The 27,986-nt window shown below is 35.5% G+C and overlaps 1 protein-coding gene across 2 annotated transcripts in view; it reads left to right on the top strand.

The window, feature by feature from the left end:
• The window catches only part of LOC111147359 (inner mitochondrial membrane peptidase subunit 2), an 861,050-nt gene that overhangs the window by 67,839 nt on the left and 765,225 nt on the right, over window positions 1-27,986 (top strand). For both annotated transcript variants that reach the window (XM_022503359.1, XM_022503360.1), the window contains exon 4: window positions 3,207-3,310. In XM_022503359.1, coding sequence (XP_022359067.1) covers window positions 3,207-3,310 — 104 coding nt within the window. The remainder of the gene's footprint in view (window positions 1-3,206; window positions 3,311-27,986) is intronic.

The raw sequence follows: 27,986 nt of genomic DNA, 5'->3' as shown, positions 1-27,986 counted from the left end.
GGAACATTTCAGGCAGAAATATTTGCTTATATGATAGCTTGGAAGTGTCAGTGAATAAGCTACTTATGGTTGAATTTAACAGGTAGGAACTATGTAAATGGGGAATGATAGGGTCCTGCAGATCATGTATGTCTTGATTTTGATCTTGAAACTCATCATATTGGTAGTATTAGGAAGTTAGTGAAGGATTTAAGGTAGGGGAATGACTTAACCAGATGAGATATCCAGCAACCACTTAGAGCTCTGAGCTCTAAGAGAAGTAGTTGGTGTTGGGAGTATAAAATAACTATGGGTTACCATGATGGATAAAAGTGCTTCTTGCTTAGTTGTAGAGACAGACAGGTAAACAAAAATTACATTACAGTCTGCACATGCTATAGTGTGAAGTGCTGTAGATTGAGGATAGAGAAGAAAGTGATTTGGGGACTACACATTTAGACGTCATTGGTATGTGGATGGTATTTGCAACTGAGAATGTTGATGAGATTGTCAGGGGAAGAATTTAGAAACCCTAATGAATGAACTAAAAGTGGAATTCTGGAAAAATGCAATAGTCATAGGATAATGGTTGAAGAAGAATTGTCTAAAGCTGTGATTTTAGCACTGTGGATTGCAACTTACTAGTCAGTTGCAAAATCAAGACAGTGGATGTGAACTTAATATGGTTGGTTATAGACAGAATTTTCAAAACAGATTAAGAGTGAATAGAAAATATCAGGGTACATGTCATAAAGGTAATTATTGTCTTGTGAAATTTTGTTCAGAATTGTGTGTTTGTCCATGTGTGTTAAATGCATTTCTCATTATGAGTGATAGTCACAAACTTTTGAAAAACAGCAATAAAAGAGACTGAGGAAGAGCAGTCAGATTACTAAATCACTTTGTTCTTCATTAATCTGATGGCGAGGAAAAGAAACAAACCCAGTGAAATTATAATGAGAAGGAGATTTTTCTCTTTATGGTTCAGATGGCCTCTCTCTAGGCCACCTTTATTACATCAGTTGTATAGGGGGAGAAATAGAAGGAAATAAGGGAAAAAGACTTGCAAGATAGTGAACTCAAAGACAGAGAGGGAGATAGAGAATAGGAATGAGAGAGAATGAACCCCCATGGAGGCTGAATTTTTAATCTAACCCTACTGTGTGATGGCAAAAGCTCCACTCCCTAGCACATGGCCCAAAAAAGCCCCTTGGATTCATCCTACTGTATCAGCTCTGTTCTTTATTATGGAGCCAGAAGAACCTGAGAAAGGACACAAAACTACCTATCATTAAAATTGTTTAATAAATATTACCAATAATAGAGATTACTGAGAGCTTATCTGTGGGTCAAGAACTGTTCTATGCCCTTGAAGTGAATGATCTCACCAAGTAAGTTAATATTTGTAAAACTCTTAGAACAGTGCCTTGCACATGGTAAGCACTCACTATGTCTGGTTATCATTAAAAGAACAGTTGAGCACTTGGTCAGTACTGGCTATTATTGTGTATTATTACTAATTAGCTAAGTTACTAATTATCACCACTTTACTAGTAAGGAAATTGAAGCATAATAAAATCAACTAGCTCAAAATCATATAGCTAGAAAGAAATGGAATCATTCCTTTCTGAGTTGGAGGTGAAAATGATTAGTGTAGATACATGGTGAGTTATATGACACTTGGTGCTTCAATTATGTTAATGGGAGAGGGAAGAGGAAAGATGGACCATAAGTGAAAGACTTCATGAAGAAAACAATAAAACTCCTTAGTTTGGTGATTGGTTCCATATGAAGTAAAAAGATAACCAAGATTTTAAGCTGGTTGACTGGGAAAATGGTAACTAAGATGTAAGAAAATAAGAAAGAAAAGCTTTCTTGGTAAGAAAGAATGACAATTTCCATTTAATTGTGTTGAATTTTACATGAGATAGTCAAATTAAATGAGTAGCCCAGAATTTAAAAATAAAGATAGTGATACTTAGGCATATCACGTAAAGGAGTTGGTAGAAGCTGTGGGAGTATTTGAGATCTTCAGAAATGTCCGGTATATTTTGGCCATGAGAAAATGTGGGGAGTCACAAAAAGATCACGATAATTGCGCCCACACAATATTTTTGCAGCTTTGCTCACATTGGCTTTATGGAAATCTTCAAATAATTTCAGGAATCTTTGAGAAAGAGCGTATATCACTCCTGCTCCGGAGGCTGGCTGTTGTGTGGTATCCACTGTTTTCCGGGCTTCTGCCCTGGGCTGTGGCTGTGTGTCCTCTTGCTGCCCCTGTCAGTGAGGGTGGAGGCGCTCCACTGTGGTTTGGCCCTTTCCCCACTACCACAGAGACTGCGCTTTCCCCTTGTGGTGAGCCCAGAGACCTTGGAGAGTCAATGGCAAGAAAGCTATCCTCGTTTTCCCTGTTCTCTTTTTATTTTCTCTGTTCCCACTTCAGGTTTCAGACTTGTTATTTACTGGCTTTTTTGGCACCCCTGTCCAAGTGACAGGTGTGTTGTCTTCATGGTTCCTCAGATTTTTATGCCTTAATGGTTCCCGACCTTCAGATGAATTCTTACATAAAACACGTTTCAGTTTTTGCCCCATCAGTCTTCAGGCACATCTAGACTCCTATGAATCCTAAGGTGAAGGTCACTTACTAGGTTGAAACTGGGACTTGGACACTTGCTCCCTGCTCTCTCTAGAAGAGAGAGGTCAACATGGGAAATGCCCACATCTCCTATAATTGTCCCATCCCTTGTTTCTTCTGTTCCCTTCTCTTTTTCATATGGCTGTTTCCCTGGTTGATTGGAGATTATTTCTTCTTTTCCCCAAATGGGACAGTGATGTGCACTACTGTGGCATTAGATCCCATCTGAATATTACTTTGGGAGGTATGATTCACTTCTTCCTCCTCTTTTTTTTTTTTTTTTTTTTTTTTTAAATAATCCTTCTTAAAGCTTTTCATACCTCTTTACTGGAGCTTGTAAAGATTTGAATATCTAGCACATTTTCCTTTCAAATAAGTATTGGTGATGTATTCCCCCCCCACCCTTTCACCTGTGAAGAATACCGATGAGTCTTTTTGAAAACTCATTGGCAGTTACTTTAGAACAGCAATTCATTGAAAGCTACTATATTAGAAATGTTTTATTGCACTGCACTAAAGCTGTGAAGTGCAAGGAACCATGAAGATTGAAAAATACAAATGATAGATGTGTCTCTTTCTCCTTATTTTTTAGCCTTCTTTGAATCCTGGGGGGAGCCAATCATCTGATGTGGTGCTTTTGAACCACTGGAAAGTGAGGAATTTTGAAGTACAGCGTGGTGACATTGTGTCATTGGTGTAAGTAATCAGAAGCATGTTGCATTTGTGTATAAAGATATTCATAACTGGTTTAACTGATAATTTGCTGTTAATATCATTGCTAATTACTAAATTAATAATACATGTTAAATTAATATATTTTTAAAAATCAATTTTGAAATGCAACGATGCTATAAAAAAGGATTTTTCTTTTATATTTAAAATATGTCAGTTGGTTGACATACTTGAATTTGGTAAAATGTCTTTGATGATGTGTTGGTTAGAAATTATATTGGTGATCTAAAGTACATGTATTTGGTATCAGTTTGGATTATTTTGAAATTTTGCATCTTAGAAGCAACCTTAATGTTAATTTCATTTTTATTAGTTTGTGTAGGTACACAATATTTCTAGAAGATGATAATTGCGACATGAAGTTCAGTGACATTTTTATGGGTGTCTGAGTGATTGAACTGAAATAAGGCAGTTTGGAAGATTAGTAGACGGGAGGCTTTTGTTTGGGACCAAAAGGTGGCACTGTTTCTCTGTTAAAGTATAACTGGTCAGGAACAAGAGTTTCATTCCAGTCTTAATGGAGAAAAAGAACGCCAAAGTGTGCATGACTGATGCAATGATATAATACATAGACCCAGCACATGCTTAAATGGTTTAGGTTTGAGATTTGTTTGTTTTAAAAGTAAATTCACACTTCGAAGACTAACAGAACTTGCCTGATTTCTGGTTTCAACCACTTATAAAAATGTTTTCCTATGCTTCCCTGTGGTGGCAGTTAGTACATCTGGGTAGCAATTAATACAGCAGTTACTGTCATTTGTTTTAACGATAGTCAAATCCCGGTGTTTGGTGAAGACTTCCAGTTTATATTTCTGGTTCTTTAATTGGAATGTTTGTTTTTTTTGTTGGATGAGAATGTAATTGTTTGGTAAACATGAAACATGATCTACTTGTTCATACTTAACTTTTGGCTAGCTCTTTGTGGAAATAGATGTTTCACTAAGGTCTCCTTCAAGCCTGTTTTACCAGGATTAATTCAAAAACATATTAATTAAATCTGGTTACTAACTGATAAAATAATTACATTTGAATGGAGTTTTGTATGGCAGACATCCAAGGGTGGGGATTAAATGCTTCTCATGTTGTTATTGAGGGCTTTCTTTAATATAAACCTACTCTTTGGACTCTAGTTCTGTTTTGTCATTCAGAGTACTTTGTTTTGCAACCTCCTTAACAACCTTTTCCATGCTGGGTTAGCCTGTTGTGTGCTCATTATTCTTTTGCCTTTGGTTTGACAAGGTTACATTCTCACTTAGTCAGTGATGGAGAAGGATACCCACCCAAGTGAAAGAGGTCACACTATAAGCAGACAATTGTGCAGTTTTTTTTTTTTTTTTCCTAGAGAAACATGCTGACTATCTCTAAGCAAGTAAATTTGAATAGGTAATTGGGAAAAAAAAGGCCCCTTGAAATTCAGGGTTGCTTGGGTCCATAAAAGTATGCTAGCATATTATGGATTATGTGAAAAAGAGAATAGTATTCTCTTATGTAATTATTAAACTAATTGATATTTATTATATAAATTAATTTAAAAATAGTATATCTGAATTGGGGTTGATATAATAAATTATAACTCCTTGGGTCGAACTGTATTTTTAATGAGTTAATTATGTGTTGTATTTCTGTCATGTGCAAATAACACAAATTTCTTTCATAATGCTGGTTGCTAGAAGGAACCATTTATGTAAAAGAATGCTTAGTGATTGGTATTATATTATTTAACAACAAATAATCATTAGGCAATGATTTTTTTTTTTGAGAAAGAAACAAAAAGTCTTTTGCTAAATTCTTTTTTACCATACAAACACATTTAAAATATCTTTTTAGTTTTGTGAGCAAAAATGTTTTCTAAATGTCCTTATTATATTTAGACATTTTATAGACTGCTTCATTTGAAAAGATTGATGTTGGTTTGATTAATGTTCATGAATATATATTTAATTCATGTCAACACTGAATATTTGCTTTTCTTACAAAATGAATCAGTCTGGTTTTAACTTAGATGATAATTATCATTATTATATCAGAACATTCTATCTATTTAAGAGATGTGTGATTCAAGAAATGAGTGACCCATTTTGTATTTAAGGCTAAATAGAAAATATAGTTCCTCATTTTGTTTATAAATTGATATGACACATTTCATTGACACATAAAATCTTTGGAAACAAGGTAGTAAGACAATTTATATCTAAAAAAATCTTGGGAGAGTGCTTTATATATTCAGTGTATATGGAAATACAGCATTTTTATTATTATATATACATTTCTGGAAGAATTGCAGTTTGCAAATTCATAAAGTAGTAGGGCTAATGCAACTTTGTAACTAGAGCACTAATGAAAACAATAACAATTCAATAAAACTGCTAGCACAATTGAAATGACATGAAATTTTTTATAAATAAGCAGTGCAGTATATGTAGGATATATTTAAAACGACATAGCTGAAGGTAAGTTGGTGGAAGGCAATGTAAGGAAGGGTTGAGCTTGTCTATGTATACAAGGGCAGAGGGACATTTTCATCAGAAGTTACAAATAGTGAGAAGATTACAAGCTTTGTACAAAATGTACTGATACCAGAGGTTTATCCTCTGCTTATTGTTCAGTGTTTCCTTCATATATATATACGTATATATATAATATAATATAAATAATATATATTATTATATATGTGTTTTACCTTCATATATATATAATTATATATAATCTGTATGTGTGTGTGTATATATATATATATATATATATATATATATATATATATAGTTTTTTTAAACAAAGATCAGGGTTGACCTTGCAATAAGCACTTGTAAGAGAAGGATCAAGTATATAATACTGATTCCTTCCTGGCTTATTGCTGTTAGTGTACTTAGCCTTCAGTTGCTATTATTAATGAGGCAACGCATTAATGATCTGGGAAAAAATTCCATGTGAACTAATGCAGCTTCTGCTTTACATTGAAACCCTTTCTCCCTAGTCCCTATGAGCCGATTCATGTTACAGAAACACATGCTGTAGCAGAACAGACTTTCTTTTCTATTGCAGTGGGTTTTGTTCAGTTTACTGAGCAAGGCTGTTCCCTAACGGGTGGAGGGTCTGAGGGGGTACATATTAGAATATGCTTCTTTGCATCTCTTCCTTATCTTATCCTGTCACTTTCTTTCTGTGAAAAGTTGGTCTCAGTGGAGCTGATATTTAAGCATGTTATTCAATAATGTTAAATCAAAAGATACATTTATTTAAAAACATTACTTGTCACATAAAACATGACTTGCTGTCATCAAGTCCTTGGTATTACTGAATGTATGTAGGTGACATCATACTCTCTTAGTGGATTTGTGAACTAATAGTGGTGATTAAGGTGGATTTTCTATACCTCGGAATTGACTTTTCATTAACTTGTGTGATGGTCTTACTGCAGTAGGCTTAACATAAGTAGCATATTTACAGTGATATGTCAATTAACAAATCCATTGGGACAGAGTTTCCTTCATAATAGTTTCAAATAATCACACTTTAAAGTGTTCTAGCTTTTTAGTTTGAAATGATATTAGACCTCAAGAAAGGTCATAAAAATAGTATAGAAAGTTCCCATATAACCTCCAGTGTTGTTTTTTTCAGCTTTACTGATGTATAATTGACAAATGAATTGTGATATTTAAGGCACATAGTGGGATGATTTTATATATATATATATATATATAACATATATATGTATAATGATAGGATTCACCCCATTGAGTTAACACATCTGTCACCTTACATAATTACCTTTTGTGTGTGAGAACATTTAGGTTCTACTTTCTTAGCAAATTTCAATGAAACAATGTAGTGTTATCAGCTGTAGTCACCATGTTATCCCTTAGACCAGGATAAGGTATAAGACTATTATATTATATATTATTTATTTTAATTATTTAATTATTAATTTATATTAATTATTATATTATTATAAGGTATAAGACTATTCATCTTATACCCCCCTAAATTAACATTGTACATTACCATGGTACACTTACTGAGATGAGGAAGTTGACCTTGATACAATAAATACTATTAACTAACTCACAGATCTTATGTGAGTTTCACCAGTTTTCCCACAAATGTTCATTTAGGATCTCATATTTCATTTTGATTTTTTAAAATGTCTCTAGTCTCCTCCAATTTGTGATAGTTCCTCATTTGTTCTTTGTCTGTTTTGATCTTTACACTTTTGAAGGGTTCTGCCAGTTATTTTGTAGAAAAATCTTTACCTTTAGAAATTTTGAGGTCAGTGTATGTTCCAGTGGGGAAGCATTGCTGTTGATGGCACTTGCTGGGGAAGCTGTAGCAGTGGTAAAGCCACAGGCAGATGAGATAGAGACAGAGAAGGAAATGCTCTCGCCTAAGTCATTTTGGTTTCTAAGGACCCCATACTTGGGTCATGACTAAGAGACTCATGGCTTCCCAAAGTCCACACAGTCACGTTTACTGCTGCCAGGAAGCAAGGAGGGAGAGCTGTGCAGGTAGAGGAAAGGCTAAAGCTTATAGTACAGATGGAAGAGAAGGAACTAAGGCTGGCTCATAGATGATACTACATTGAACCCACGTTCAGTTCTAGAATAGAAGATGAGGGTAGGGAAATTCTCATTTTATGAATACCCCTGTATATCAGACATTGTGCTATGAACTTTGTGTATGCCACTTTTACTTAATTCTCATAACGGTATCTGGAAATGGTTATTTTTAACACAGTGAAAATGAGATTTAGCAAGTAAATAGCAAGTGAATAGCAGAGCCAGAATGCGAACCTAGGTCCACTTGACTCTGAACCTGTCCTGTTCGACATAGCAGGCAATGTGACTGTTGAGCAGCTAAAGTGGTTATTGCCCCTTGTTAAAATGATCTTTTGGGTACATGCAGTCAGATAAAGTACCTTATTAAAATGAACTTAAATGGTTTTTTTTTTTTTTAACGTGGCTACTAGAAAATTCAAAATTAAACATGTGACACGCACTGTTTCTATTGGACAGACATCGCTGTGTCTAAACCTTTTCCCATCAGCCACTGCTGCTTTCCTGGAGTGTGTCTAAGGTCAGCTAGTGTGAGATCCTAAAGTCTGTGGTGGAACAATACTGGGGTAGTTGCTGTGAAGCAAAGGCAGACTTCCCAAGATAGTGAAACACTTTGTATTGGTAGTATTGGGGTGATCAGGTCCAAAGACAAAGAAAAAAGACATGCAGTCTATGAGAGAGAGAAAAAAAGGTATCCCCAGCAGTTGTTTGTTTGTTTTTTAAGTAGACTCCATGTCCAGTATGGGGCTTGAATTCATGACCATGAGATCAAGAGGCACATATTCAACCAACTGAGCCAGCCAGGTACCCCCACAACAGTTTTTAATATGTATTGACTGTTGTTTTCCAGTCACTGGGTTAAGAGTTCTGTATTCATTTTTATTTAATCCTTATTCTAACCACCCCCAACTATAGGTACTGTTGTTATTCCTATGTTGTAGATGAGAACAGTGAGGTATAGAGAGGATAAGCAAGTTGCTTAAGGACATACAGCTAGTAAATGGAAAAGCAAAGTTTTGAAGTGCCTCTCATCAACTCCTGTATTCTTGACCTTCAAACTCTAATGCCTCTATGTATTGTGGTGGTTTGGTTGAAGACACTTAACTCATTCTCAGCAAAGAAGTCAAGTGGACCCTAATATCTCGGCATCTATCATATCATTCCCATTTCTGTAATGAATTTCTGATACAGTGGTTCATGAAATGTAGTCTCTCTGTTAATAGCGATAAGACATTATTATGAACATATAGTGTGCATACAATTTCTACAGCTGGTTTGTGGTATGCTAAACTGATTGCCATTTTCTGACAGATAGCCGCTATGACGGCTGCCTCTCTAGCAGTGAATGTGAGCAAAGACTTCAGCCCGGGAAATAGATGAAACAATTGAGCCTTTGGAAAAAATGAAAGGTGCTAGTTCCTTTGTGTCTTGAGTGCTTGTAAATCTTTAAAGATCCCTTAATCCACCAAGGTAAATTAATCTGCTAAAAAACCAAATTCAGGTTTTGAACAAAATGCTCAGAGCAATGACAGTACTGAATCATGACCTCTAATTGTATTAAAAGCCAGTTATCTGTTGAGCTGGAGGAAGGTAATTGTGGATGCTTATCTCTTGAATCTGTACATTCCCAATTTGTCATTTTGTTTATAGCCAAATATTTTTCTTAGTTTGTAGGTAATATTGTATGTTTGAGGAACACAAAGTTACAAAGACCGTGACTTTTAAAGAAAGCTTCATAAGCAAAATTTCTTATCTTTTTTTTTTCTTTTTCTTTTTCTTCTTCTCCCCCTCTTCCTTCTCCTCCTCCTCCTTCTTCTAAAATTAATTGACTGTGAAAATGGTGGACAGTGAAATCCATTTTGCAGTTAATTTTGATGAGACATTTAGTTTTTAGCACTTTCAATTACCCATTGTAGTTTGCAGTCATTACTAAGTATATTTACAAATGATACTTTAAAAAATAAGATAGTTTATGTAATAATAAATATTTATAAATAAATAATATTTATTTAATAATAAATAATAAATATTTATTATTATTTATTGCTAGTATTTGATACAGATTAAACTCATTTTGTAACTGCTCTGTATAGGCATACAACAAGTTAGTACCTTTAAGGTAGTCTTTAATATTAATTTGCTTTTCTGAGTAGGATAAACTGCTTCCACAGTTGTTATACATTTAATTATGCAACAAAACATTTCCTCAGTTCTGAGCTAGGAAATGTTTCAGTGATCATAAATTTCAATTTTGAATTATTGAGATTTTATGGTAATACAACTATAGGAGATATTCATAGCTTTTGCTCAACTCATTTCCTAAATCTTATATCCTTTGAGCAATAACGGTAAATTGTCAAAGAACAAAGTTATACAGGCAACATTCTATGAAATAGTAGGTACTTATGTTTGTAACTGTTTTATAGTAAACAGTTGCTTATGTTGTAACTGTTTTATTTTTACTGTGAAAAAATCCAGTATCTGAGAACACTATAACTTCTATTAAAAAAAAAAAAAACAAACTTCAGGACAGCATTACGTATTATATGTAATCAGATTGAACTCTTAGGGAGAAGCATTTTGAATGTAAGCTTAAATAATAATGGTAGCAAAGAAATAATTATTTTGGAGAAGCAGACAATTTAAGTTTCAAACATAAGTAAATATAACTCAGAATAATAAACTGTTACATAGTTTATTTAAATGCATATTTATTAATTTTTATTTAAATACATATTTATTTAAATACATATTTATTAAAACAGGCCAGCCTGTTTTAAATTCTTCTGAAACCATTAAGATATAGATACATATATAAAGATAGGCTACTAAGATCAATCAATATATGATTTCCATTTTCATCTGTGATGGACTAGATTATTTCAAACTAAGGCCAATACTGAGAAACATGAGAAAGCTGCATTAAAACAAAACAAAACAAAACAAAACAATCTACATGCATTGTGGCTCTGTCAAAGAGCAAAGATGCCAGAGTGAAGAGAACCACATTGAGGTGCACCCTTTATTCAGTGCCACCTTTTATCTTGGGTTATTTGTCACTTTGTGGCACCTTGTGAGTCGCAGCTAAGATAGTGAGATGCTGAGTAGAATCTTTGACAGTTTTATACCCCTAGTGAATCAAACTAGAATTCAAGGAGGATAAGGCAGGACCTTGTTCAAATGCTCCATATTTTTAATTGGGAGCCTTGAACGTATATCCCAGGAGTTATGGAGAACTAGAAATAGACCATGACTTACAAAAATTGAGATGCAGCCTCTGATAAACTCAATCCTGATTTTAATGTGATCTGCCTTTACTTAAACTGTCTTTGCCAGAAGCAAGAGACATCATGCAGAGTTTCCATAACTTTTTGTGCCCAATACTTGGCATTCAGTAAAAAATCACCATGCATGTCAGAAGCCAGGACCAAGACAAAAAAAAAAAAAAAATAAAACAATAAATAATAGAAACAGATCTCATGGTGATCTAGCTGTTGGAATGATCAGATATGGGCTATAAAATAATTATAATCAGCATATTAAAAATTGGTGAAAAGATGGACAATATCATCAGAGAATCAGAATGTATTAAAAAAATCAAAATGAATTCTAGAAGTGAAAATTAGGATAACTGAAGATAAGAATTCAGTTGATGTGGGCATGCCTGGGTGGCTGTCATTAGGCATCTGCTTTCAGCTAAGGTCATGCAGGATCCCAGGGTCCTGGGATCGAGCCCCTCATTGGGCTCCCTGTTCGGCAGGAAGCCTGCTTGTGTCCCCTCTCTCACTATGTCTCTCTCTGTCAAATAAATAAATAAAATCTTAAAAAAAAAAAAAAACTCAGTTGATGTGGTTGACAGCCAATATGATACAGCCATGGAGAGGATTCATGAACAGGGTGAAAGATCAGTTAGAAAATCTCTACACTGGAGTATGGAGGGATACAAGATTGTGATATACAATGAATAGTGCAAGAGGTATGTGTAGCACATAGTGAAAAAGGTTGATGTCCATCTAATTGGAGTAGCAGAAGAGGAGGAGGAGGAGAGAGAGTGGGACAGAGGAAGCAATATAAATAAAGGCCAAGAATTTTCCATAACTTTTAAAAAAAAGATTTTATTTATTTATTTGTCAGAGAGAGAGAGAGAAAGAAGAGAAGCAGTCTTCCTGCTGAGCAAGGAGCCGGATATAAGACTTGATCTCAGGACCCGGGGATCATGACCTCAGCCAAAGGCAGACAGATGCTTAACTGATGGAGCCACTCAGGTGCCCCGCATTTTCCATAACTTATGAAAGACATTGACATATAGAATCAAGAAGCACTAAAAACCCAATCAGGAAAAAAACAGTGAAAAAATACATTTAGGGCACATGCTAGTCAAACCCCTGAAAGCCAAAGAAAAATAGAAAAATCTTGAGAAGAAAAAAAAGGCATATCATCTTCAAAGAAGCAAAAAGATAGCTGACTTCTTAACCAGTGGGAGACAGGAGATAACTGAATGATATCTGTAAAGTGCTAAAGGGGGGAAAAAAAATTCCAGCCTAGAATTTTGTACCTACAGGAACTATTCTTCAAAAATGAAAGAGAAATAGCCTTCTTTTCAGACAACAATCTCTCAGCATATGCTCTATTGTCCTATTGGACTTCACTTATAAAACTTATTCAAAGTGGTAGGAATTTTAGGATGGCAGCTGAAGAACATTAAACCCCAAGACTGTGGTTTGTCTGAGCCTCAGACCCGTGTTGACTGCACTGGTCAATTCCTTATGAAGCTTGCCCTGTGATTGGCGCAGGCGGTCAGCATTGAACATCAACAGGGCTGATCTGAGCCATTACTGGAGATAGATATATAAATATTAGGTGAAAAGTAATATTTTTGTTAGAGTTAAGTGTGAACAATATGGATCTGTTTAAAAAAAAAAAAAAGTCACATTTCCTTGGGCGTCTGGGTGGCTCAGTTGCTTATATCCGATCTTGATGTCAGCTCAGGTCATGGTCTCAGGGTTGTGAGATGGAGCCCTATGCTGGGCTCTGTTCTTGTGGGGAGTCTGCTTGAGATTCTTTCCCTCTTCCTCTCCCTCTGCCCCTTCTGTGCTCTGTCTCACTCTCTCTCAAAATAAATTAATCTTAAAAAAACCCAAAACAGTCACATTTCCTTAAGTTTGCATAATAAAATAGATGCTAAGTATAATAGGCAGAATTTTGGTCTCCAAGAAGATTCTATACCCTAATCCCCAGGACAGTGAATATGATGAGATATCATGCCCATGAATATATGACCTGCGTTGCCAAAAGGACTTTGCAGATGTCATTAAGGTTGACCTTTAGTTGACCATAAAATAATGAGGTTAACCTTGATTATCCAGGCCCAATTTAATCACATGAGTCTTTAAAAGCAGAGGCTGAAGTGAGGGAGATGTAGAAGAAAACGTCAAAGAGATCCAAATGCAGGAAGGATTTGAAGTGTTATTGTTGCTGGCTTTGAAGATTCTAGGACCCTGAGCAGAACAAAGTGTGCTGCTTCCAGAAGCTGAGCATAGCCTCTGGCCAAAGGCCCCCATAGGAATCAGGACCTTAGTCCTGTAACTACATGGAATTGAATTTGGCCAACAACCTTATAAGCCCAGGAGTAGATTCTTCCCCATTCTCCAGATAAGGATTCAGAGCAGCTGACACCTTGATTTCGACCTTCTGAGACCCTAAGTAGAGTACCCACCCAGACTGGCCAGACTTTCCTAGAGAATGGTGAGTTAATGAATGGATGCTGTTTCAGACCCCTACGTTTGCTTTAATTTGCTATAGTGGCAGTAGAAAATTGTATTAAGCAATTAAAAATTATAAACAGTTCTAATACTACCCCTAAACCGTATGGAAAAGGAAAATGAACTTTTACGAAAGATTCTTTTCTTTTTTTTAATCTTTTATTTATTTATCTGACAGACAGAGATCACAAGTAGGCAGAGAGACAAGCAGAGAGAGAGGAGGAAGCAGGCTCCCCGCCGATCAGAGAGCCCGATGTGGGACTTGATCCCACGACCCTGGGATCATGACCCGAGCCGAAGGCAGAGACTTCAACCCACTGAGCCACCCAGGTGCCCCGTTAAGAAAGATTCTTATAAGCATTTGTAAATACTGATTTTATTTAGGTACTCAATTAACTAATTAAAAATTATTTTCTTTTGCATAAAACAACTCTATCAGTCTCTACCTGTGAATTTCCTGGCACAAAACACAGGACAAAGCTTTAGGAGATCTTGTTTTTCCTTCAGCTGCATTACTTGTTAACTGGCTTTGTGACCTCAGACTGGTTATCTTTATTTATTCTTTGTGTCAGTTTTAGCATCTGCAAACTATGAAGTATAGACTAGTCGATCTCTAAGGTCTCTTTCATTTTAAGATTGCATGACAATAGTTTTGAGGAGCTGGACATAAGAATCAATCACTCAGAATATCAGAAAAATGCAGACATTTGCGTACTTTTGAAGCTGGAGTCAAAACCAACTGGAAATTTTTGGAAGAAAAGAAGCCATGTTGGTACCTTACACAGAAGTTTTAGAATGGATGAGGAGACTTTGAACACCAACACTTTTTTGGTCAACAGCATCAAATGAATCTGTGTTTATTAAGATTATGTCTTTGGTGGAAATGATTGAAAATGGAGAAATTAAAAGTTGGCAGGCAGGTGTTTTATAGGAGGATGAGAGCAAAATCCTTTCTTCCTTGCTTAAAATTATTTAAAGTAAGAAACATGGAGAAATTAAAAGTTGGCAGGCAGGTGTTTTATAGGAGGATGAGAACAAATTCCTTTCTTCCTTGCTTAAAATTATTTAAAGTAAGAAACCTGTAGAAATCTTACATTTCTTTAGTCCTTATAATTTACTCTGGGAGTTGAGTTTTTAAGACTCCAATAGTTAATCTTGTCTTGGTTATCTCTGTTTTGTCAACTTACAATGCACTTCCCACCAGTAAACACTCTGTTCACTTGCTCTTACCAGAAATGCTAGAGTCCACAGTCTGTTTCATAATTCAGGTCCCGGAAATGTGGAAGGAATCTCAAAACTTGAGCATAATCTTATTCCATCCAAGGTCAGTAGTTACCCTCCTATTTTTCTTTACGTTTTATAAAGAAAGGCACTGTTTTTGGTGACTGGAGGTGGCAGTTGCTGGGAAATGTGGCTGTGGCTGATAAGAGAGGGAAAGGGCTTAAAGCAACAGCCACCAAACTTTATCTGTGCTTTGGAGCTCAGGGAAACATTTCTGTCCAGGAAGGAAGAGGAATCCTTTTTTTGCTGTTGTTGTTTTTTGCTGTTTATTTCCATTAATAAGAAGACTCGGTGCCCTGTATTATGAGAGATTACTCCTTGCATAATCTAGTGACAGGTTTATTCACATTCCGAGGTCATGTTAATATTTACTGAAGGCACCACAAATATAAGTTTCACTTTATTAAAAATTGTATGGATGTTGAAATTGCTGACAGAGAAGCTGGCTCAGTTGGATTTGGCTATGGATATGATAATTATAATATGGCTTTTTGTGCTTTTAGAGGTCCTAAGTTACATTGCAAAGATTTACATATTTGGATTGTTGTAAAGTTACTGTAGAGTGTTACGACAAAACAGTAGGAAATATTTCATTGTGAGTAGTATGTCTCACGTAAATCTCATTATAGAATTAAGGAAGAATCATTAAAATATTCCAGGTTTATTAAAAATTCATTACTCTACTAGTGGATCTTTAAAGTGCAATAAGAACTTGAAGAAATAATAGGAAAGTTTTGGTACCCATGACAGTGTGTTAATTGAGTGGAAGGAAGGTAAAAAATGTATTAACAGAATGGATCCAAATTTGGTAAAACAGATTTACAATAAATCAAGAGGGGAAATCAGTTAATAAAGAGGCCAATTATTAGTGAAGGAGGGGGGTATATTTAATGATTCTAAATGAAAGGTTAAACTGCTCTAGTGAATTTCAGTTGAACAAAAAGGAAGAAAAGCAATATGGATAATTAGGCAGTAATAAGATCATACTGAAAAAAAAAATCAGAAAACTGCCTTAGGAGTTAGGGGAATATTGGCTAACGAACTTAACCTCCTGCAATTATCTTTGAATATTCACTTTTACTCTAGAAATAGAGGGTAGTGATGTTTTTAGTTATCTTCAGAGTCATATGATTTTTTAAACACATTTATTTTGTGTAGATTTTTTTAAAAATATATTTATTTATTTGACAGCAGGAGGTATTACAATTAGGAAGAGAGGCAGACAGAGAGAGGGGGAAAGCAGGCTCCCCGCTGGGCAGGAAGCCCGATATGGGGCTCGATCCCAGGACCCTGAGATCATGACCTGAGCTGAAGGCAGAGGCTTAACCCACTGAGCCACCCAGGTGCCCTTGTGTGTAGATTTTTAAATGGTAACAAATAATGAAATGGAGAAAAGTAATTTCTCATGAGAATGATATCATAATCCATTAAATACTGTAATTTTAGCTATAATGTATTTTTTGTTCTTGATCAGTTCTTTAAATTTGGATTCTCTTCTGTGTTTGACAATTGAAACATGTTTAGAGGCTGCTAGCCTAATTGAACCATTCAGAGAAATGCAGTATAGGAAATTAGGATCTCTGTAAGGGTTTCTCAGTTCAGGTCTTACCAGAAAAATAAATGGGTAGAAATCCCAAATATTGTCTAAAGAAAGATTTTTTTCTCTCAAATTGACCCAGTAATTTATATATACATGGAAATTATTAAAATTTTACGAAGATGTTGATAAATTCTTATTTTTATAGTTTTTATTTTAGGCCTCTGAGTTGTGGGAAGATCTAGGTAATCATTTCTGGAATCAATATAAAGTCTAATTTTACATGACATTTGTACTGATAATCAGATAGAATGGTAATCAGGATAATTAAGTTCATAGATGATTCCAAATTTAAAGATGGTATGAATATAGAATTTGGGCTAATCTCTGCTTCTGTGATGCTATGTAGAGAAAAAGTTTGTCAGATTGATATAGAAATATCTTTTAAAATTACAGACGTTTTTTCTGGTCACTGATAGTCTTATAATTACCTTGATTTTTCTTTTATTAGATATCATATTAAATGTAGTTCTGCATTGTATATTAATGTGGAAAACCAATGAAAAAGTCTGCTTTTCAAAATAATGGCAGTTCCTCAACAGGTTATTAGCTCAAGTAGACAATAACCCAAGGGGCAATCATGATTATCTACTCAGAAAAGATTTGGACAAGATACCAAGAGTCCTGGGTTCTAGGCTAACTCTGGCACTAAGGGACTGTGTGTCAATTAACTTTGTGGATTTTCTTTTTTTTTCATAAAATGAAGAGATTGTACTCAATAATTTCTAACATGCCCTTTAACTTGACAATTTTTTTTCTGTGATTATTTTATTTTCCACATGTGTAGGTTAATTATTTTATAATATGAGGTATATCACAGCTTTTAATGGATACTTATATAGCATTTTATTATATTTTAAAATGTTGACAATTTATTAATCTGGCAAATATTTTCTACGGGATTACTCTGGGCATAAAACTATCCACTCTGATAGAACAGTAAGGAAAACAGGCAAAAGCACCTCCTTTTGTGGGACTTAATGATTCTGCTGAATGAATGTGTCTTGAATAAAAAAGTATTTTTGAGATTTGTCAAAATTTTGCAGGTGGGCATATTAGGAAGGAAACTACATATTCATTAATTAAGCAGTTGTGCCCAACATCGTACATTGTCTTGAACTGGCTTCCAAGTCAGTGTGTGCATTTCTTCACAACACTGCATTCAGTGATTTCATGTTGGGAACCTGAAATCAGTGAGTATTTGTATGAGTGTGAGTATTTATATGGTGTGAATATTTGTATCATGAAAATTGGTGAACACTACACATCAGGGCTTTGAAAAAAGGTTTTGTTTTTGTTTTTGTTTTGTTTTAAATTAAGTGATATGGTTGAACCGCATACCATTGGTGGTGAGTGTTGTTAGATGGCACAGCAGAAATGGAGGCGTAGTTTCTACTCTTGTGTGTCCTTGATCAACGTAGAGGTGAGACAAAGACATGTGGTGTGTGATGAGTTTATAGAACCCTACAAACAGTCATTAATAAGATACTGAGACTAGTGAATCCCTGAAGGAAGAGGAGTTGAAAGAAAAATAGATGAGAATTTGAAACTAGGTTTTGAAGATGGGGTGGTACGTACTTGACCAGAGAAGCAGCAAGAGAGTGTTAGAGATAGTACGTGTGAAGATTTTGAGGCAAGCGTGAAAAGTTGTGTGGAGGAAGTGGTGAATAGGTTTGTTGATCTAGAACAAGGTGTCAGAGCATAGCCTCATATGAGCATGACAATGTCTAGATCCTGTATTAACCTGTACTAGTGAAGTCCTAAACACAGCTGGGTTTTTCACTACTAGCAGTGAAAAATGGGACTGTCCCTGAATTTAGTGACCCGATCTCCATGATGCCTTCAGAGTTAAGGAAATAAAAAAACCCTTCTACCAGATTTAAGCTTAATATCAAATTGATGGACGTTATGTGTAGAAGACTGATACCTAGTCTACTACCGATCCTTATGCAACCTCCCCACCCTCCCTGTTAAATAAGTTACTCTTAAAATAAAGTCGGCTGACATAAAAATGCCCAGCCCTGTGATGCAGCCTTCCAGCATTGAAGGAGAGTGGTGCTCTGTAGTACCATGCTGGATTAGGCTTTGTGAAGAATGGATGACTGTGGGACCCTTAGTACCTACTATGCAGTAAGCTACATGGCACATACAATGAGGGAAAACTGGAAAACTCTTCTAAGGATGTCCTGCCGCTCGGCTTTAAATGACGCCTGGATCTGTACTTTTAGATTACTGCAATCCATGGGCAGGCTGCCCTCTGGGGGTCCACACTGGAATAGCTTTGAAATGGATGAGAACACAAACTCCAGTTATTTGACGAGGGGCCACAACGGACAAGGGAAAGAATTGAAAACATGTAGATCAAAATTGAAAACTTGCTTTGAAGTGCTCAGTCACCCCGTGTATGCCTAACTCCATGCTAGGTTCACATCAGCCTTTTATCTGTGTGATACATTGAGATAGCAGCTGTTATTCAAGAAATGGGGGCTAGGATTCTTCATTTCTGTCACTCTCCATAATGTCATTCTGGAATACCAACAGTAGTTTTATTTGTTAAAACAAATACAGGGTGGGTATACAGAATGAAATAAACATGCTGTCTTATCAGATAATCTATTTTTCATTTTCCAGCTCTGTATTTTGGAGCAATAACTTTATAAAGAAAATAACTATCATGATTTTGGCAGTTATTAGCTTATTAAGCTATCTCACAAAATTAAGTACTGTATAGAGCTTAAAGTGATGTTTGTTTTTTAATTTTTACCTGGAAAATTAGCATGAAAAGGAAATGTCATAAATGTCATTCCTTTCCTCCCCGCCCCCTTCTTAAAGTGCCCTTTCTTACTTACATAAGACGTGTAAGTAGATTTACAATAGCTTGGAGTATTCAAGAAATTACAGCCAGAGATTTTGGTTGGTTATAATTTTGTTGGTGATCCTGAAACTGAGGTTGACCTTTAACCTTTGACTATTTAGTCCTTGAATGAGCTTTGAAGGTTTCATTGGGAGAACAAGTCTTGAAATGATACCAGAAATTGAAATATGGTATATGATCATATACTACAGCAATACTATGAACTTTCTCATTCTTAACTTGCTAGAGTATTGTACTTAGCCACACAATGGTGTCTTAGTGAGTTACTACTCGCAAGTGGCAGGTAATGGCACAATAGTTAAGTAAATTCTTTGAGGCACCTGGGTGGCTCAGTTGGTTAAGAAGTAAAGTCTTCGAAATTGTTCAAATATGTTTTCTTACAACTGTTTTTCAAGAAGTATATACTTGAAGGTGTGATGCTGTCTTTAAAATTAGTGAGGGATTAGGTTGAAATAAATTCAGAGTGTATATATATCCAAAGTAAAACCAAAGCAAAACAAATCCTGGGTTGACGTACCTTAAATTCTTGTATCATAGGTTGGCTGGAGCACATAGGAAACTGAATGTTTATTGAGGTCATGATTTTAATATGTTTAGAGGTTATGTTTTTTATTATAAGTAGGCATTTTATTGGATGTGGTATAGAATGAGGTGTACATAATACTTAAGCTACTATAATTTTTAAAATTCAAATTGTTAAATTTTCACTGCCATCTCAAGAAGTGAAATACTAGAGGCAAACCCCTAGATGAGTTCTCCTCTGGGTTTTCCTTCTAATGAGACAGGTGACCTGAGTAAGCCATCAAATCAGTTAGGCCCTTAGCTTCCTCAGCTACACAATCATGAAGTTTTCCTGGGTGTCCTCTTTAGAAACTTCAGCCTTAATGTGATACGTACACAAGGGCCGATTTTTACAGAGCCTTTCTGATCCTGCTCTTTTTCCAATCTCATATTCATTCTCTAGATCAGGGCTGTCCAATAGAAATATAATGTGAGCTATATAGGTACTCTTAAAGTCTAGTTGGCACGTTAACAAAGTGAAGAGAAGCTGGAGAAGTTAATTTTAGGTGTAAATTTTATTTAACTCAATTTACCCAAAATATTATTTTCACATGTAATTCATAGTAAAATATTATGAAATACTAAATCTTGAAATACTAAGTCTTAAAAATCTGGTATGAGTTTCACAGAATGTATTTCAAATTGGAGGAGCCATATTTCAAGTGCTCAGTAGACAAACTGAGTCTCATGGCTAATGTAATGTGCAGTGTAGCTGAGGTCATTGGATCCCCATATCAAATTTTAGGACTTCAGAATTACCTGTAATTCCTTCTGTTTTCATCACTCTTCTACCCAATAGTAACAGAGACTTGCAGTGCCTGGAATCAGTCATGATTTTGAGTCAAATTCGTACATTTTCTTTATTTTCAAACTTCTAGAAAGGGTAGTCTGTGAATTCTCTTCAATTCTAATTCACTTATTCCTTCAGTCCATTGAAATCAGATCTAGATCTTAAGTACTCCATAGAAACTCCTTGGGAACAATTCCCGTACCTTCTCAATGTTTAAATACAATGGTCACAATACTAATGCTTCCTGATATCTTAGCAGAATCAGACACTGTATATACTTCCTCCTTGAAACTTTCTTGTCCCTTGTCATATACTGCGCTCATGGTTTCTTGGTTCTTTTTTGAGCTCTCTATTTTGCTAGTTACTTTCTCAGTTTTCTTTGCTCTTTGCCCACTGTCCTTGACTTCTTGCCTATTTGACTTCTTTCCTAAGCATCATACCTTAATTTTTAGCTGTCTACTGGGTATATCTCTATGATGATATTCTGTGCATTTTTTCAACACAACACAGCCTTCTCTCCCATACCAAACGTATTCTCTCCCTCTGTGTATAATTTTGGTTTTTGACATTACTGTATTTAGTCACAAGTCACAGTGGGAGACATCTATATAGAGTTAGATACAGAGTCTTTTGGGGTCCACCTGTGAAATATGTATTCAGTATTTCTCTCTTCTCTTTCTTGCAATGTTTCATTTCAGGTCCCCTCACTAAGATCCCACATGGTCTGTCTTTCTTTGACTCTGTTTTCTCTGATACATATTCCATATTGCTTCCTGAGTTCTTTTCAACAGAACTGAGATAACGAGTTTGTTTAAAACTTGTGCTGATTCCATTTGTTCTCTTCCTATGTGGCATATAAATCCTAAATGACTCTTCCATTTCTAACTCTGGATGTTCTCTTCTGTATTTCCCTCTCTTCTGAAATCCTTTAAGACTGAAATTTATTTTAGTGATGAAACTTGAGGCTTCTTGATGGTTTGTGGAAGATACTAGTCATGAAGTGTGGTCAGCATGTCCTGACAGCACTCCTCTACCCGTAGCAAATGGTCAAGTATGTGGTTTACTTATGTGATATTTATAGGAGCTAGGTTAATAAGTAGATTTATTTGGTTTTTCTATAAGAGAATCCCTGTAGAGATAATTTCAGTTCCTGAGCAACAAGATTAATGACATCCTGATAACAATGAATGACATATGCTTTATTTACAGATAAGCTTTCTATACTTGAAAACTAATACCGAGATATACCTTGGTTAAGCTGTGCAGCTTGGCTGGCTTTTATAGGAAAACAATAGATTCCCTGAGGTAATACTAATATAAGTAGAAAGTAACGCTGGCAGTTAGTAGATCTAGTTGGGCTGAGAAAGAATGATTTTAATTGTTACCTGTTTCTTAATACTTTTACAGTTGGTTGTCTCCTGGCTTCTTAATTCTTCTAGCATATTTCAGTTGGATGAGATATTCATTTTTTATAATGTAACATATTTTTTTACCTGGCTAAGTCCCATTGTTGTTATCCTCCTATGCCTTAGCTGGCAACTGGCTTCCCTTTGGCAGCCTAGTCGTCGATGCTGTGAGGAAGAGAATAAATATTAATTGGAGGGTGTTACTTGTGGGAGACCTTTAGGAAGTACTAAATATGCTGAGGGAAGTGGTTTTTGCTTCTATTTCATGAGTGTTTGTTTAAAATCTAATTGCTTGATTTGAAAGAAAAGTAGAGGTCATAAACAGCAATGAATAAATTGTCAACGGGAATATTTTTATATTTAGTAAGAATGTTTTGCCCTTTTCTCAAAAGGAAAACAAGGCAATGGCCAATCATCATGCTTAAAATGGTAATTAACCTTCTCATCTTTGTAATTCTAAACAAGTCCAGCCATGAACTTGGGATCTGGCATATTATCTCCAAGGTAAACATCAGTGATCATTGAAAAATTATTCTCTAAAATCACGTGTACTGTGTGTGTTTAAGCGAGTGTAAGCAGCGTCACTCATGCAAGTAGTAGGAAACGAGCCAAAAACTGTTGCTGCAACAAAATTACTTTTGTTACAACCAAGTCTGTCTTTGGTAGAACTGTATATAGTTCTCAACGATAGATAAGAGTTGGAAATTTTAGGACTACAAGTTTCTGAGGACCTACTATGTGATTGTTCTAAATGATTTATATACATTACCTCAATTAATTGTCCCAGTAACCGCGTGAGGTATGAAGTGTTACTGTACAGTGAGGAAACTATGCATGCATAGATGAGTTAACCTGCCCAGGGTCACCCATGAAATGCTGGAGTGAGGATTCAGACCGGGGCCTTTTTCGCTCAGAGCTCTGCTCTTGGTCATTCAGCTTTTCTGCCAGTTAGTCATTTAACCAGGCAGTCAGTGTGCTCTTATAACAATGAACTCTACAGCTACTACTCTCAATTAGATACATACAGTACGTTTTAATGTATCTCACGTTTTTTATACAGTAACAATATTCACTTTTTGTTCATTATAGTTGTTGCAGCTGAGCTTTGTTTTGCTAAGCCAAGTAAGGGCATTTTTTTTTTTTAAAGGCTTGTGTTTATTTTTAAGTTAAAAAGAAGGGTTACAGTTTCCAAATACCAGTAAGATTTTCTTTTCACAGGTTTTCTCCACAGCTCCTTACCCATTCCTAAAAAGCTACTAAATTTGGTGTTTTCTCATGTCCTTTTTTTTTTTTAATATTTTATTTATTTATTTGACAGATAGAGATCACAGTAGGCAGAGAGTCAGGCAGAGAGAGAGAGGAGGAAGCAGACTCCCTGCTGAGCAGAGAGCCCGATGCGGGGCTCGATCCCAGGACCCTGGGAACATGACCTGAGCTGAAGGCAGAGGCTTTAACCCACTGAGCCACCCAGGTGCCCCATTCTCATGTCCTTTTTGAGTGATGTCTGAGCTCAAACAGCATCTGTTTACCCGACAATTAAACAAAATCAAGCATAGGGGTGCCTGGGTGGGTTAGTCGGTAAGCATCTAACTCTTGATCTTAATAATTTGTTCTTGATCTTAGCTCAGGTCTCGATCTCAGCATCGTGAGTTCAAGCCCTGTATTTGTCTCAATGCTGGGTATGGGGCCTGCCTAAACAAACAAACAAACAAAAAAAAAACACAACACCCCCCCTCCTCCGTGGGGTTACTGGGTGATGGGCATTAAGGAGGGCAGGTGATGTGATTAGCACTGGGTGTTGTATGCAATTGATGAATTATTGAACATTATATCTGAAACTGATGATAAACTATATGTTGGCTAATTAAATTTAAATTAAAAAAACACCCCCCCCCCCAAACAAAACAAAGCAAAGCAAAATCAAGTATACACATTTGGGGGTGAAAATCACTATAAAGCGCCATTTCCCTGGCTAAAGGAAGGATTTGGTAACTTTCAAACGCCTAAATAAAATTTGGGGTAGTGAGTTGAGAATGGTGTCTTACATCCACCCAGGAGTAGCCTGGCTGGGGGGAGTGATGAATATCAAAATCTTGACTGACAGTGAAGTCATCAAAAATGAATTATAAGGACATAAAACTCCTGAGGATCTAAGATGTACTGCCAAATAGGGGTCAGAGATCCAGTTATAGCAAGAGTGACAGGTCTTATTGACCTTTTGAATGACAGGTAGTTTGGGTAGTAAAAGTTAAACCCTTTGGCTCTATGTTTGTATATTCCTAGCATACTTTCGATAGGGGAGGTAGGGTCCATAGAAAATAAGTGAGGCTAGATTGACTTGGTTAATGATTGGTTATATGTTGAGAGTTACTTTAGTTGTGAATTTAAAAAAATATACATTTAGAATGTTTATTGTTAAAATTAAGGCATATGAATAAAGATGTTTATAAAAATCACTGGTAATTTCAACCCCCTAAGAAGATACCATTTTTATTAGTATATGCACTTCTAGGGTTTTTTCTTTTCCATGTGTGTGTACATATAGGTATGTATATAATATATGCAAGGCAGAATTATGTCACACAAACATTTTTGTAGCCTACATTTTGAAATACTGTGCAGCCCCTGGAAGTGATACAGTAATGATTGCTTCTAACTTTTGCTAAACAATATTATGATACAGTTTTGCCTTGTAAACAACAATGTATAAATACCCCTTAGATAAATCATTGTGTTATCCAGTTGTTGTTCTGAGTGGAGTCATCTTTCCATGATGAACAGAGCATATAAAAGCAATTGCTAGTGTCTAGAATCAAGTAAAACCTCAGAAACCTATCTCGATAGAAAAAATGTGTAGGAGGTTAGAGACACATGCCAAAGTCAATGTATAAACAAAGACTCGAAAGAAAAGAGGATGTAAAGAAGCCTTCACAATAAACCTTCAGGTTATGTTGGGATTAAAAACGATTACAGCCCTTAGGGAAGCAGTCTGGCAATGTGCATCAAGAGCCTTAAACATCCATCTTTGCTAGAATGAAAAAAAAATTTCATATTCTTGGAATGTGGTCTCCTTTTTATTTTTGTTCGAACATCTTATTCTAAAAATTTTTAACATGCACCATCTTGTTTCATCTGTACTTCCCATCCACTTCCCTGCCCTGTATTAGTTTGTTACAAACCCAGAAATCATATTGCCTTTTAATTTTGATTATCATTTTTTAAATGTAGTAGTTCAATTTTGAGGAACATATTCTAAGAAAAGAATTTGAAATACAGGAAAAACTTTTTGCCCAATATGTCCTTTACAGAATTATTTATGATGGTAAAAGAAATTGAAGGCAAGTACCCAGCACTAAGGCAAAATATAAATTGCGAAATGCTCACTTGATGGAATGTTGTATTAAAGTGAAGCCTGTGAATAGATTGAGGTAACACGAGTAAAAGCTTATGTTGTTATGTTTCATAATAAAAAAGAAGAATTAAAGTATATAAAAACAAATGAACGAGCAAAAACTTCTCTGGGAAAAATACGACGGGGGAAATATGCCATATACCAAAATATGAAGTAATGATTCACGTAGATCACAGTTTTGGAAGTGGTATTTCCCCCCTTTTGTCTGCGGTTTATTGTACTCCATATCTTCTACCTTGACCATGAATTAGTTTTATGATGGGAAAAATATAGTGAACTTGAATTGTGATAAAAGCATGACAACACTATATTTGGTTTTAGATAATCATACTACTTGACTGTAATAATTTATGGTATTGTGGGAACTAAGTATAAGAACAAATAATATCAAAGAAGGATATTCTCGATTCCTCTGGATTGCAAAATTTGCAGATGACTGCTGTCATTCCCTCCTTTTCCTGGCTAACCTTTTCTCTTTTACTACCTAAAAAAATTTAAAAAGCAAACATTTATTTAAAAGCCTCCCCCAAACACCCTTACTTATGTAATACAAATGAGACAATAAGAAAATATCCTGGTCTTCTACCTTTGTGAAATGCCAATTGATTGGCATTAAACTTGCTTCTCATTTCCATTTGGACTTCCTCTAAATTCTTTTAGGTCTTGCAAGTCACACTAAAACTCTTAAACACCAATGTGTTTAGCTATAGAAGAAATATATTCTTTATCTAATGGGATTTAGATCATAACGGTTCAAATTTCTTCAGAAACTCAAATTACATGCCCAGATCTTCATACATTTGTTTTGTTTGGTTTATTTATTGCAGTTAAAATATATCAAGTTGAATTATATTTTATATCTGAGGCTCTGGTTACCTTCTCTTCTTTATCTCCTCTACCCTTATGCACGGGTGCACTTCAGCCCATATATAGGAATTTTAAAATAAGGCACGTTGCCTGGTTTCTTGATGCTTTTTTGGGGCTTCTAGAGCTGCAACAAAACTATCTTTGAGCTGCACTATGAAGCGTTTTTATTTCACTGAAATCTAGCAAAACTTTATTGGAATTCTCTGAATTAAAGTATTCTCTGATTTTCAAAGTCAGCTTGATCTCAAAGCAGAGTCAAGGATGCCTTCTGACTTTAGCAGCTTCCTTTACTGCTCCGTATTTTTTCTTAGGACTGGGACTCCACACCTGTAATGCTCCTATCAAAGGGCCTCCCTGCATGGAATTCTTTTTAAGGGCATTATCTGCAACTTTGTGCTTAATAAAAGGGTGCATTTCAAGGAAAAGAACCTTTACACTTTACTATGTGAAAATAATAATGATAAATAATAATTACATGAAGAGAAACATTTATCTGTTGTCTTGGTTGCTGTCACAGGGAAAAAGAACATGGCAAATGGCTCTTAAAGCTTATGCCTGAAAATATCTCTTGTCCTTTTTGCTCATATTTTGTTGGTTGAAGGTTGATATGGCCATTCTTAAAGGGGAGTGGAAAATAGAGCAGGGATTGAAAGGATTGTTTACTTAGTATGGGTAAACACTTTCATAGGGCTTATTGGATGATTGATTCATATATTTAACTAAAATTTATTGAGCATGTACTGTTTGCTGCATATTGTTGTATTACCAGTGCTTGTAATACACACAAAACAGACAGGATCCCTGTTCTCCTGGAGCTAACATTTTATGATAGCACTATTTTGGAAATCAGCTTGTCACTATTAATCAAGAATCTTAATCCTTATACCTTATCACCCAGTAATTCTGCTTCTATATTGCTAGACTAAGGAGTTATTTTTGAACATGAAAAGAATTGTAATAATGAACATTGTAATTTTATTTTTAATACTGAAAAATTAGAAACAAATGTTCAGTAGGGAAAGAGTGAACCACAGTACATTTACTTACAGACTACTGTGAACCCCGGGAGTGCCTGGGTGGCTCAGTCGGTTAAGCTGCCCACTCTTAATTTCGATTCAGGTCATGATCTCAGGGTCCTGAGGTGGAGCCCGGCATCAGGCTCGGCACTCTGCAGGGAGTCTGCTTAAGGATTCTCTCTCCCTCTCCCTCTGCCCCTTCCCAACTCTCTCAAATAAATAAATCTTAAAAAAAAAAAAAAAGAATACTATGAACTTTTCAGTTTGTATTCAAAACAGTCATCATAATTTTTGTATGTGGCTATTTTCCGTGACATTTTAGCATCCTGCAATGAAATAAAGCAGGCAACCTAATTGATTCCGGATTTGTGGTTGGCAGTATGGTGAGGATTTGAAATTGTTAGGATTACTTAGGAGAATTAGATGTCCCTAAGTATTGAGATTAGGAATAGCGAGATTGGGAGGATATAGAGAAACTAGAAGTTTTGAATTCTAATAGAGTATTAAGTCATTCAAATAGACC

The sequence above is a fragment of the Enhydra lutris genome, unplaced genomic scaffold, assembly GCF_002288905.1.
Source record: "Enhydra lutris kenyoni isolate GAN:26980312 unplaced genomic scaffold, ASM228890v2 scaffoldscaffold16, whole genome shotgun sequence".
Classification (NCBI taxonomy): domain Eukaryota; kingdom Metazoa; phylum Chordata; class Mammalia; order Carnivora; family Mustelidae; genus Enhydra; species Enhydra lutris.
This window is presented reverse-complemented; position numbering and strand designations above follow the sequence as displayed.